The sequence below is a fragment of the Cupressus sempervirens genome, chromosome 5 (assembly GCF_028749045.1).
Source record: "Cupressus sempervirens isolate cs-2001-9-10 chromosome 5, ASM2874904v1, whole genome shotgun sequence".
Classification (NCBI taxonomy): Eukaryota; Viridiplantae; Streptophyta; class Pinopsida; order Cupressales; family Cupressaceae; genus Cupressus; species Cupressus sempervirens.
Window position 1 is genome coordinate 296,563,647 of NC_143122.1, and position 14,435 is coordinate 296,578,081.

Sequence of the window (14,435 nt, forward strand, 5' to 3'; positions counted from 1 at the left end):
AAGACAGATCATGATAGCCTAAAATATTTTTTGGAACAAAGACTATCGTCAGAAGAGCAACAAAAATGGGTCACTAAGATGTTGAGATATGACTTTGAAATTGTATAGAAGAAAGGGAAGGAAAATATTGTGGCCAATACACTTTCCTGGAAGGATGAAAAAGATGAAGCCTTATTGTATGCCCTTTCAATATTACAAGAAAATTGGGTGGTAGAAGCCAAAGAAGAGTGGCAAAATGATGTTGCAATAAGTAATCTCATCCAACAAATTAAAAGTGATCCTAGTTGTTCAGATAAGTTTTGTTTAAAGGGGGATATTCTTTGGTATAAAGAGCGCTTGTATCTCTACAAGATTTCCACTTTTAAACAAAATATTCTCAAAGAACTATATGAGTCCCCAATTGGTGGTCATTCAAGATTTTTGAAGAGATATCATCGGGTCAAGCAAGATTTTTTTTGGGAATGGCTAAAAGGTGATGTTCAAAAATTTCTGGCTCAATGTTTGGATTGTCAAAAAAATAAGGGGGAAACAATTAAGACACCAAGTTTCTTGCAGCCTTTATCTATTCCTAGCCAACGTTGGGAAGAGGTATCCATGGACTTTATCACAGGTCTTCCCAAATGTAAAGGTCATAATGTCATCATGGTAGTAGTTGATTGCCTCACTAAATATGCACATTTCATTACATTATCACATCCTTTTATAGCAAGTATAGTGGAAAAATTTTTCTTGGAGAATATCCAAAAGCTACATGGTACACCTAAGGTTATTGTTAGTGATCGTGATCCTATCTTTACTAGTCACTTTTGGAAAAATTTATTCTCATGTTTGAGTACTCAATTGGCTCATAGTTCTTCATACCACTAATAAATGTTTGTAAGGATATCTATGTTGTTTCACTTTAGAAAAACAATTTCAATGGGTAGATTGGCTACCTCTCGCAAAATGGTGGTACAATACTTCTTTTCATAGCTCATAAAAAATGTCTCCATTTTTGGCACTTTATGGATATCATCCTCTTGCCATCACATCATCATTAAAGGTGTCACCAAGAGTTTAGGCAGTAGAGGACCACTTGCTTCAACAACAACAGGTACTTTTAGGACTCGAGGAGAATTTAGCTATGGCACAAAATCGAATGAAACAAGCAGACCATCATTGTAGTGAAAGATATTTTGAAGTTGGGGTCTGGTGTAACAGCTGGTTTCTCACTAACTAAATTTCATCATTTGACTAACCAATTTCTATTTATCATTCACATGACAAAGCTTTCCAATAACGGTTTAAACTGAATATAAATCTATGTTGCAATTCTAATCTATCAAGAATTAAATTGATAACAATAACAAAAAATTTACTTGATTAGATGAAAAATAAATACTAAACTAATTCTATTATTCAACAGATTGTGGCAAAAGGAAAACAGAGGTAACTACGTTCTATCTTGAATTATCTATCTTTAAAGTAAATGACTAATAAACTTGAAAAGAAATACTAAACTTACAGCTTTGTTAAAGAGCATTTAGATTATGTGAGAAGCTTCCTTAATTGATTGTCCAGGCTCTGGCTTTGGTGAGAGGAGAAGCATTAAAATAGGCTTAACCTCCTAACCGCGGACCTTTTATTTATCCCCATAGGTTCTAATTTAATAGAATGACTCTCCCTACCCCGAGATTGGCTTGGGATGTTCATTGATCCAACCATCAGAGTATTCAGGTGGGTTGAGGTCCTAGCAGTTATTCGACGGAATAACTGAAGCTTCCGAACAACAACAAGATCAATTGTTTTGGCAAGTTTGCCTAATTCCACCTTGGCCAAGGATTTCAAAGTGTGGGTTTATAACCTAATCTCCACCACTCAGCTTGACAATTTATTTTAGAAGTGAAACTTGCATGAGCTATTTCATTTATTATGGATATATACTTATTGTTGCTGATATCATTATTGTAATTGTTTATTTACAGGTTGATCCACACCTCCTCACCATTATCAGGCCATCTAGCCAGTGAATCCTTGGTGCCATCAAATATCTTTATTGATATACCTTGTACCTTCTTCACCTTATTCTGGCTCTTAGCCTGGTGAATTCCTTGGTACTCTATTTCATTATCTTATCTCAGTTTTAAACATTAATTCAATTTGTATATTAAATTTGAACATGGAAGGAAAAGCCATTCAAGGAAGATTTATGGCATTATTGCATATTCTGATATAGAATGATATAGACTCAAATTGTAATCGATTGATCTTGCAAGATTATAATGCATTATGGAAAGGATGGTAGATGGCTTCCACTATCATATTACTATCAAAAGTCAGATTGAATATGGAAATCATATGCACAACTTGGGTTCTCTAATACATGAGGAAGAACGATACACAAATATATGATAGAAACAAATTACATATTTACTTGCTATGGTCTATTTCCTATGCAGACTCAGCAATCATATTGAAAAAGGAAAATAACTTAAACTGAACCTTACGTGACTTCTTTTGTCACTGCAATCTAGAAAGCTGATGCCTGAAGAAGTCCACCTAACTAGCTCTGAGAACCACGCTTGAGATCCTTAGTATATGGTGTTGGTTTTGAATCGTTTCAAAGATAATAACTTTTTTCCTAAAGTAATTTGAAATTCTAGGTTTAATAACCCGGCCAGAGATGTAAGGAAGGAAGCCGTAGGCAAAAAGTGAATTCCAAATATGACAAAGGTTGCATAAATAAAGTTGAGCCTACCATACGGCTACCTAGCAGTTACCAAGATCATGCTCGAAATCTTTATTCAATCGGCTATAAAGAAATAAAGAGGGAAAAAATTTAAAAGAAAAGAAGATGAAGAGTTTATTTAAATAGTTTATATTATTTATATTATCTTATTTTCTTGATTAAGTTTACAGGTACGTACTTGTAAGGTGGTATTATTGGATTAATGATTTTAATGTAATGATGCCACCTTATAATTATTTATCTATGATCTTAATTGAGAGAATAAAATAATATTAAATGATATTATTATTTGATAATTTCTTAAGCTAAGAACTTTGTTTATTTTTTAATATTTATATTTTTTTTACTTATAGCTCATGCGGTTCCACCATGAAATATATTGTCAAGTCCTAATAATCTTGCCAGGGCAATTTTTAGGTCAAACCTGTCACTTTTGATGACTGAACCTTATGACCATCCCCTTTTGATGACCTTGTTTCGTAATACTTCCCCTCTCCCTCCGGTCTTCATCCTGTAAACATTTAGAACAACATTCTCGCCAAAACATCAATTCAAGATTCATAATTTGTTAAATAAAATCATCAAGTGACCGTTAGGAATTTCATCATAGTAATTGACTTATTCATCATATATGTACAACGGCTAGAATTAACTAACTCTAATTCACATGATCATGAATAAATTAATACAATGGCTAGAATTAACTAACACAATTTCATATGATAATTAGATCGATACAACGACTATAATTAATTGATTCAATTTCACATGAACATGAAGGAAACGGTTATAACTTAACATATTATAACAATGGCTATAATTAATTGATTCAAATTCACATGAAGAAATAAATTGGGTTCAGCTATAATTAGTTTAAAATTTTTAGGGCAAAAGTTGGGATGTAACATATGGGTCTTCTTGAGATTGCAGCCTTGTAAACAAATCTCAATGAAGCAACAAAAAAAGAATAATAAGTTGTCTCCAAGATATTATGGACCATACCAAATCATGCAAAAGATTGGTAGTGTTGCCTACAAGCTTGAGTTGCCGCCACCAACAAAGATACATCCAGTTTTTCATGTTTCTTGTTTGAAGAAGGTAATTGGGCAGAACATTCCCACTCAAACAATACTACTAGAACTTGATGAAGAAGGAAGAATAGTTTTGGAACTAGAGTGCATTCTTTAAACACGCATGAAGAAGCTGAGGAACAGAACCCGGACTCAGTATCTCATCTAATGGAAGAACTTACTAGTTAAAGAGGCCACATGGGAGGATGAGAAGTTCATTCAAAAGAATCCACACTTGGTTAGCATTGAGGACAATGCTTCTTTCAAGAGAGGGGGCATGCTATGCCCTTAATATTGGTGTATATAGTGTTATGAATAGTCAACTTGTGGCTATCTTAATCCTTAATTAAGTCATGTTATCATTATTATATTATTATTTAGGTTAGTAGGGCAGCCTAGTGTTATGTAGGGTTGTGTCTATTCGACCTAAGCAATAATTAGGTATATATAGGAGGTTGTGAGTCTTATTTCAACATCATATTGTGAAGTGTGTTCTCATTGGAGATATTTGGAGGTTGCCCCCTCGAAGTGGCCTATTACTCTCAGTTATTATTAAGTATTTATATAATATTTCATATTATTTCTTCTATTGTGCAAGTTATTTCATTACACATTTACTCCCGATTTGATGTTTCCATCTTCAAATACATTTCCCCTTGCATTTGTCTTGGTCCCTAGAAATTCTCATCATTGTAGTGTCCTATTCAAGGTCAGTTTGATTCCCTGGGAAAATTTCTTCTACTTCTACAAATAGAGATTCCTTTAACATTGGCTTTTGAAGAAAACATTTTTTGCTACCACTCCCATCTTTGCTATTATGAAGGGGATTTTTTTGTTTGGGTCATTTATTACACGGCCTATATTATTTGTCCCTTCATTTCCCATGAGCTGAAGGTTCAAGTTAAATGAATAGGTGCAAACACTTAGAATTAAACGACACCCATATTATGGAGTAATTGGTAAAATACTTGCTTGTTATTAATAGAGACCGAGAGGTCTATATATACAAGAGATTGAATGATGTTTCCTTAAGAAAAAACTGTAAAGAATAGAAACATTCTATTCTAGAAACAAAAAACTAAATATTAGAAACATTCTAATATTTACAGAAGATTACAATAGATAACCATTAGATACTAAACAAAGATAATGGAAACTATCTATTATCGTAATAAACCAAGTCACACAAAATGAGGCAATATAGGGAATGGACTCTCTAACTTCGAAAGAAAGGGGAAACACAACATAGTATAAGGATTAAAAGAACCAAATGCTAGCTATGGGACTAGATATAAAATACAAGGCCTACCAATTTAGTATTGTAAACAAATAGATTAGAGTAAATCAAACAACAATTCACAAAAGGAAACAAGAGGAATTAAGCATAGTGGATAGCACTAGTCATAGATTGTGTCAGCAATATTTGAACTCCAGGGTCATTAATGACAGATGATCCTTAACCTTGAGAGTTGCTTGCTTTGCTCTGCTGTCCACCCTTATAAGTAATGTTATAAAAGGAAATATAGAAATATCCTTTTGTAGATCTAGAAGTGAAGTTTTCTCATATACATGTATGTATGTATGTATATTATATAAACACTAATTTTCAATATTTGATAGTTTTTACTTTAATCAAAAGTAGGTCATCATCTCTAAAATACACGGTTTGAGTCCTATCAAGGAAAAATATTAAAATTTATTTAACATATTTTAAAATTATATGACACATGAGAAAAGAATCTGTTTCAACATGATATACTTTTTCTCTATTTATGATAAATAATTTAAAAAAAGAAGATGCCAATGAAAAGAGTTATATTTTATTGCAGTAAAACTTTAAATCTTATATTAAAATAAATATTATAAAAATAGTGAAAAAATATATCCATGCATGAAAGTTTCATGTCATTATAAATTATAATACACAAAAAATTGAAAAATAAATAAACTTTACTATATATCATTGATGCTCAGTGTAACTTCAATTTCAACAATCAATGACAAAACTTTAGTGTCTATTTTTGTTAAAAATAATATTTTAATTTTTTGAAAAAAATTATAAATATAAATTTAACTAGATTATATTCTTTCAAAATTCAAAACATATATGTCACTTTCTAGTGATTCAATTTCAAAAGTTGAACCAACATTTATCATTTCTTTTATAAAAGTATAATTGTTAACATGACTTTGTACTTTTACCCTCAACTTGGTTGAACTTTCCTTTTTAAATTTCCAAATTTTATCAGTTTTAATTATATAAGTATTTTGCAGATTAATCTTGGAATCTACATGATGGATGACAAAAATGAATTTTCAATTCTGGTTGATCGTGCCATTGGAGGTTCAAGCATTCAAGATGGACAACTTGAAATGATGCTTCACAGGTTTATTTATGCATAACATGAGTGGAAGCATAAAAAAAATAAATTTATTTTAATATATTGAGAATGGTTTGGAGTATTATGATTGATTTTATTTACCATCGCAGTACATATAATATTTCGAAAGCTGAAATACTTTGTTCATCTCATTAGGCGATTGCTCAGTGATGATGGTCTTGGTGAAGCTCTTAATGAAACTATTTGTGAAGAAACATGTAAAGGACTAATGGTATGCTATTCAAAAATTGCAAATTGTGATATTGTACTTTTCATAATGTTCTAATCTAAGACCTCTTTTAAAGTGTTTAATTAGACTTAATTTGTTTATATTAGTTAGTGTCTAGACATCTACAAAACTTGAAGCATTGAAATGGTCAACTACATGCCATTGTACATAGGAATGTAATAAGAAGTATCACAAATTTGGTGGATTGAATTATGGAATAGGAACAACCTCGAAAGCTAGCGTCTAAGGGAATTGAACTTTCAATATAATCACATCTAAAATTATAAGTACTTATTGGTTCCTATCTAAGAATGTTTAGCAACCAACACACTTCATGATAATTAAAAGAGCATATAAAATGAAAATATAGGGAAAAAAATCCTCTAACAAAATTTGCACATATATAAAAAAAATCTTTAATAAGATAACCTATAAGCAAAATACCCTTATCAAAAGACATATCTAGTTTGTGTAGGTAAGAGGAAACCCATATCCAAAAAAACATATATTTCTTCATCTATACATAACATAATTTAATCTTAGAAAATCCATTGGTCATCTTTAGCAAGCATATTACAAAAAATGATAAATTTTTTCTTGTCCACAATATTACATTATGTTAGTGTTGGCCACACTATTGGGTATTGCTTCTGTCCAAAATCAAAAGTTCTTTGTTGAAGGATAAAAAAGAATCAAAAGATATGCTTCATTTGCTACCTTGGACAAAGTTTGTGCTTCTATAGTAGTAGGTGGGATAGGAATACGTACTTTGGAAATTATAAAATAATAATTCTAAGCGGGCCTCAACAATTAAGGCAAAGTACCTTGATTCAAATCTTACAAAAAGGGTTTTTACTGTTCGTGACCCTCCAAAAGGATCTCAAATGTGGAAGTTTTTTGGTACAATGTCACAGTATTTCTTCCTCATTTATCAAATATCACGTATGATGGGAAAAAGACATCATTTTAGAAGACTGTAATGTCCTTTTTGGACCATTATTTCTTGATTCTTCATTAGCCATTTTCACCATGGTAATGTGGGCTAACTAGGACTTTTTAGGGATCGGTGTGAGTTTTTGGCCTAGGCACTTTAAGTTTCAGCCCTATCAAAGTGATTTAGCAAGGTTTCTAGGATACTTACTATTTGTAGTAAGTTGGTAGTGTCATGCATTTTTGCCATTTTAGTATTGGACTTGTAGCAACTCATCGAGACTTTTGCAACAAGCTATCACACATGTTCTCAGTTCGACTAGTTATTTTATTGTCAAAATATTCAATAATAATTTAATAGTGTCTATTTAATAAAGACACATTAATAATATTTCACTTTATTACTTAAAAGGCATTTATTTTTTTAAGTCCAAAAAGGACAACTTAAATAAAATAATAAAAGATGAAGAGACAGGAAGGGGAAACTAAAGACTCATTGCGCTAGGCATGAAAGGAAGGAAGCTCAATTTGTATCAGCATGCTTGGATATCTTTTGCTTTCTAATTTCCCTTGGAGAGATCTGGGAAGCTATGATCTTTCTATTCAGAAACCTCAGGACGAAAACTTTCGGAATTTCTCGGTGGATTGGATAGGAACCCAGTTCATTACTTGAGGTGGATTCATGATGGAATTCATATTGCATTTCAAGTTCATTTCTTGTTGTCTAATTTGGCTATAGTTTCTATATTTAAGATTGGATTATGTTATTGTACTACTGCATAGTAAATGCAGTGACATTTTTGAGTATATGTTATCTGGGAAAGTTTTAGTATTCTATTGGTTATTTGGAAACTTTTTGCATGAGTTTATCTATTCATAATTATGAAATTACTTGGGAGAATTTGGGGGGAAATTTCCAGTTGGGGATGTTATACTGGTACCAGAGATAGTTCTCCTGCAAGCCAGTGATATTTTATCATAGAAAAATTTACAAGAAGTCCGGAATTGTCTTTGTTGTGGCTGAGAATATCCCATTCAGAATACTGAGGGAAAAATAAAGTTATTGAATTCTAAATAATACATGACCCAAGTTTTGTATTAATAATGACACTTTATTCTCTCTTATCGTGGCTGAGAAGCTGTTTATCGAGGCTATTTCTTTCTGTTAGGATTGCATCATTACAGTTTAAGAGAAAGATTAAAATATTTGAATGGGTACTGTTGGAAGTGTTAATGTTTAGCGTCAGAAGAAGCAAAACATGAATCTTCTATGCTGCCACTATTTGCAATACATCTCAGAGATATAAGAATCTGTAGTTTGTTACTGATATCCACTATACATTACAGAGATATAAATATGCCACCACTGTCTGATATGCATCACAGAGACATATGCATATGTACATATATTCATACTGGTGTATGCATACATATACATATGCATATATCTCTGTCATGCATATGAAATATTGACAGTAAAATTGGCATGATGTTGACCAACTTATATTGGTCGGGCTTCATATTATCAGTGACAGATTTTATTACTTGTGTCGGGTTTCATACCCGTGCCTTGGCTTTGTTATGATTATTATTATCGGGCCCTTGTGTTGTTATTGGGCGACAGTAGATAAAACTAATACCGGACAGTTATCATGTTAACTAACATGCCTCCGAAGAGGCATGTCCCTATGTGGCTTTTGGGCCACGTAGAGACATGACTCTTCGGAGTCATGTCTGTCTACATTTATATATATGTGCTCATTCTAACTGCAGAGAAAGCATCGATCAAAGGCATCTGAGTATCTGCGGATAAGTATCAATATTATTTATTGTTATCACCTTCACTTGTGTTATACAGTGATCAGGAGCGTTTGCCATTGCTGAAGAAGGAAGACTGATAAAGGTTTTCTGCAAGTCACTGTACAGATAAGTACTTATATTCTGCATAGTTTGAATCAGAATTTATATACAAACATTTTGTAATTGTTTGTCTATCAGAGATCCACTATTCTCAACAGGAAGGAGGTGAATCTAGTGAAGAATCAGGATTGTATTATTTCTCCTGAAGCTTGTATTAATGGGTGGCACATTTCTCATTGCAGCATTTCTTTATTTCCTATATCCTTTATTATTGTTGGGTGATATATTGGGTCTCGTGATTTCATATTGATACCTGCAGCTAATAGTTGAATAAAATTCCCTTGTGAAGGGTGGCACATTTCTAATTGCAGCATTTCTTTATTTCCTATATCCTTTATCGTTTTTGGGTGATATATTGGGTCTCGTGATTTCATATTGATACCTGCAGCTAATAGTTGAATAAAATTCCCTTGTGAAGGTTTTGCAATAAATGTATTGTTGGTGAATTAATTTTTAATGTTGGAAGTGTTAATAAATATTTGGGCAAAGGAACCATGTGAACAGACAAATATATATAATGTCAGGCATTCACTTTATTCCTATATTCATTACGAATATATATTTTCTTGAAAATTCACTACTATGGTTGATCTCAACGATAATAAATACCTCCTGTGCAGTGAAGGAAGATTAAATATTGTTTAGTGCTCGTACTGGTTTGATAGTATGCATGATAAATATATTGGAGATTAACATTTGTGAAGGAATACATTTCACTGTCTAATACTGAGCTGGTTATTGTCTTAAATAACTATGGTGGTATTTCCCTTAGTTGTGTGACTTTCTAATCGGACTAATGAAATCTTCTGAAATCTTTGTTACCTTAGTCCTCCTTTGAGTGTATATATTTTCTTGGAAATGGTTACAATTCATTCTCATTCGCTGCTTCATTTGGCAATGATGATAAAACTGATGATTAATCTGATCAAGACTAGTCTCTATTCTAAACAAATTGAGATTTGATTCATGTCGATCTTCCTTATATGGTGAATTTGATTGGGTTTGGTGGGAGGAAAATCAGTAGTTTAAAGATGATAATTTGAGTGATACATTGAAATATCATTGGGCAAAACCTATGTGAATACTCTAGCCGCACTCGTATAATAAATTTTTTTACTGTTTTCATCTGGTGCTATTAGTAACTGATTTTAGTCAAGTAATTTTATCTTGGTCATATTTGTTTCTTTGAAGCCAAGCTTGTTCTGTCGACCATTCCTAGGTTGAATGCATCATGAAAAGGATTTGTGGAGGCTTGTTGTTTACTCAAGATTTCAGCCTTGTTGCAGGCACTTGGAGATTCTAGAGTTGTATTTGAATCCAACGGTATCTGTACACAAGATGCCTAGTCCCCTTGTAGCATACAATAACTATTAGTAACAATTGCCTCTTTCTATCCGGCGAGATTGAGCTCTGTTTTTTGACAGCTAATTATGGCTTCAATAGATAGTCTAGGTGTTCATTGAAGGAATTGCACATATTATTGCTGGTTGCTTGCCATGAATGATCTAAAGGATGTCTTCTGCTCTTGGGTTGAACTAGATACTATTCCAGGTCAGAACATTTTTTTGTAGTAGTTTTCAAAGTACTTTGCAAATGAGTTTAGTGAATGTTTGATGATTAAAAAAAATTGCAAATATTATTCCAATGTTAGTGCAAACTATGAGACTTCCGTGTTTACAAATCTGAACATGTCATCCTATCTTTGCCCAAACTATGGAAAAAAATTTCTCCAAGCAAAGTGTAAAGCTTCAGGTTGAATCAAGTCAAAGGTTTTTCATTACAACTGATTGACAAAACCTCTCTGAGGAAATTGCAAGATTTGGGAGTAATTTCAGCAGGTTCCTTATAGTGATCGGCATGAGACAAGTCAGACTTTACAAGAATTAGAGAATTGGTTGGAAACTATACATGGCAATTACAGGGTTTGTACATTTTCAAACCTGCAACTAAGAACCTAATAGGAGTACATAGGTTCAGTTTAGCGTAAGTGACAAAGACAAAATTCAATCAAACAATGGCAGTATCTTATAGTGGAGGTGTGGATCAGATTTTGTGAAATCCATAAAGATGATTTCAGAGAATACAATAAAGGCAATGGAAAAATAGAAATGTAATCTTTTCTCAAAAGAATTTAATGGTACCATCAACAGTGAACAACTACGGGACTTGCAGAAAGAAAAACAATAGGAAACTGGCTATATCTGATGTTTAAAAATTAGAGTTTGTGAAATTTCCCAATGACGTTCTTTCTAAACAAGAACTAGATTCATGTCTATCTAATGTGTATTAATCAAATTGGAGGCTTCTTAATTGGGCTTTGCAACCCTTAATGCTCATTTTGGTTCACCAAAAGTATATGGAACATCCACGTAAAGATATTAGGGTTGCAGTTGTTTCATGTCTTGGTGAAATTACAGGGCTAACAACTCTGGTAGCAGCCTCCAGTGATTATGTACCGAGGAAGATTCTACAATTGATTGTGAAGAGCTTATAGGGGTTATATGACGACAAAGGCCACGCCTTTGTAAAGAGGGTTAAGATCTTATAAATTATGTCAAAGGTCAAATCATTTTCATTATGACTGACCTTGGATGTAATGGTTTGATTCTAAAAATGTTTCAGTGCTTCTTGACTTAAATCAGGAAGCATCATCTAGACAATGTGAGAGCTTGCATGCATGCCATTATGTCCTTAATTATTGATGATAATGGTGATATCTGCAAGCAGTTGCTATCAGATTTTTTGGCTATTTGGTGGAAAGAACATGCTGTATCACTTATCGCTTATAAATTCTCAAAAAGATTGGTTGAATATGTGATTAAAAGGCTCAAGGAGCATTGACTAAAATTGAATTAATCCTAGTAGGCTTACAAGTTGCAGAATCTCCTAAAATGAGCAAGAACCAAATGAGAAGAGAGCAGATTGGTTTTACATGCTAAGATATTTGGACACCTAATAATGTTTGTGGGGACAGTAGTGAAGATAAGGTAGCTAGAAAGGTTCAAAACAGCTATGAAGAAGACAAGAATTCCACAGTATTGTCTCAAGTTTCAACAAAATAACACAAATGTTAGTGATGAGATGGATTCTGTTGCTGTCAGTATAAGAGATATACAAATCTCTATATTGGTGACTTGGAGGTGGTTATAGACAAGCACCTTGGAGAGGATGGTCTTACTCAAGGAGAGAGCGTGTTGCAGACTTCGCATGATGAGAATTTTCTTGAAAATGATGACATAACAACAACTTGTCCTTGTGTGCAAATCAATCAAGCAGAGAGATTGATGCCTACGATAACATTGATAACACCCTTGTGAGGAGTAATGAATCATGTGTTCTTAATAAGAGAAACTCGCTTATACATGGTAGAGATTTAGAGGATTAATCAAAGACATAGGATAATGGAGTTTTGGATGACCAACTAGAAAATGTATTTCAAAATGACAACAATTCTTTGAAGAATCAACTGAAAACTAGTGATGACAGAATGATTGCAGCTTTAGCACATCATGATGACACTCATAGGTTCATTGAAGATCTCTATAGGAAGGCTTAGATTGGAAAAGGACAAAATTGATTTACAGGTGGTCAAATTAGCCTTTCAATCTTTGAAATCAGATTACTTATGTCTATTTCAGACAGGGATTATATTTCTAAGGTTTGCTAAAATATATGATGATCAATTCAGGAAAAAAGAGGTTGAAGTTAATAAGATCAAGAAGGAACTTAATGCTGCTTAGGAGACATTGGACAGTACTTAGATCACCCCTAAAAGAGCAAAAAAATAGATTTTGGTCACAAATCAGTTTAGGGAATAGAAGAACAGGAAAAGCATTGACCTTTTCAAGGAGTTGATCAAGCAACTTAATAGCATGTAGTAGACTTGTGATTTTAATAACTTCCCTAGGAGATCAAGTAACAAATTTTTGGAACTCATAACATTCAATTGGTTGACAATTTGTTTTTTGAGGTGGATGTTGATTAGATATTTGATAATCCAATTTTTGAGCTGGATTTGGAAGATCTTTTCGATTTCTGTTGTGAGGATGGGATTGATTGCAGGATTTGGGACCTTGATGCAGTTTTTAGTGATGAATTTTGGTCATAGGATTGGAGTCGTGGATCAATTTCCAAAGTTAGTACCACTAATTCTTCAATCAACTTATACCTGAGTTCAGCTTCTAACTTATATATGAGTTGGATAGGTGTACTACTTGAATAACATAATGGATCTTGGTTGAGGATTGATGGGAGTTAACTTATGATCCTAGGGCATGGGTTTTTAGTCCCTTCCTTACTCATGACACCTATGTACTTAAGGGGCATTTCAAATTGATGATCATAGTATTAGCCTTCCCACACCTTTGGTGTTGATTTGAGCTATTGATCGTTTTATTCATACATTTGCAGTTTAGGATGGGCACTTATGATGGGTGGTATATAGTTCTGTGGGAGATCACTTATAGATGGAGAATTGTCCAATGTGGATAGTTCCTTGAGATATTTCTATCTCCTCATATCTGATGGTTGTGAGAACATGATAGTTCAAAGTCCTAGTATTAATATGTTTGATGCATAGCTATTATGCGGTATTGATAAGTGGCTTCATAATCCTAGACATGTTGTTTGTATCAGAGTAGCAAAACGACTTGGTGGAGTATCTTCCTTGATGTTGGTATGGGATACGTGCATTTTGGTCACATCATGTAGATATAGATTGCTTGAGGGAAAGCAATCTTTCGGAAGGGGTGACTAATGTAGGTCCCAACCAGTACTAAGAGGAGGGGTGAATCAATATGAAGATTTAAACCGGTTTTCTCTACAACCGTTCTTACAAGACTGAACAACAACCACTGAACTGCTAGAGCAATGAAAAATGCATTAAGATAAAAGCATGTAAACTCAAAAAAAAAAAGCATTCATCAAGTGACACACTGATTTGCACGTGAAAACCCATGATAAGAAGATGAAAACCATGGTGGAGATAATATATCCACTAGCCTTTTACATTAGATTAAAGGTTGTTCGGTTAAGAGTGACAACTTGTTCCTTCTGAGAACACATCCGGTTAATAATGTTTGCAACCTATTAGGATTACATACGCTTGTCAAAGCTACCTTGTTAAAGGACAAGAAATCCTTCTGCGAGGAACCGTGTTAGAGGATTTGCTATTGAAG

At 33.2% G+C, this 14,435-nt stretch overlaps 1 protein-coding gene across 10 annotated transcripts in view; it reads left to right on the forward strand.

The window, feature by feature from the left end:
* LOC149555741 (alpha-mannosidase-like) overlaps window positions 1-14,435 on the forward strand; it is a 317,266-nt gene that overhangs the window by 189,463 nt on the left and 113,368 nt on the right. For 6 of the 10 annotated variants that reach the window (XM_089829886.1, XM_089829888.1, XM_089829887.1 and 3 more), the window contains 2 exons: window positions 6,073-6,185; window positions 6,336-6,411. The exons of 3 other annotated variants lie outside the window; for them this stretch is intronic. In XM_089829886.1, the coding sequence (XP_089686012.1) occupies window positions 6,073-6,185; window positions 6,336-6,411 (189 nt within the window). Of the gene's footprint in view, window positions 1-6,072; window positions 6,186-6,335; window positions 6,412-9,196; window positions 9,231-14,435 lie in introns of those variants that run through there. One more of the 10 variants, XM_089829895.1, reaches the window with a different exon arrangement.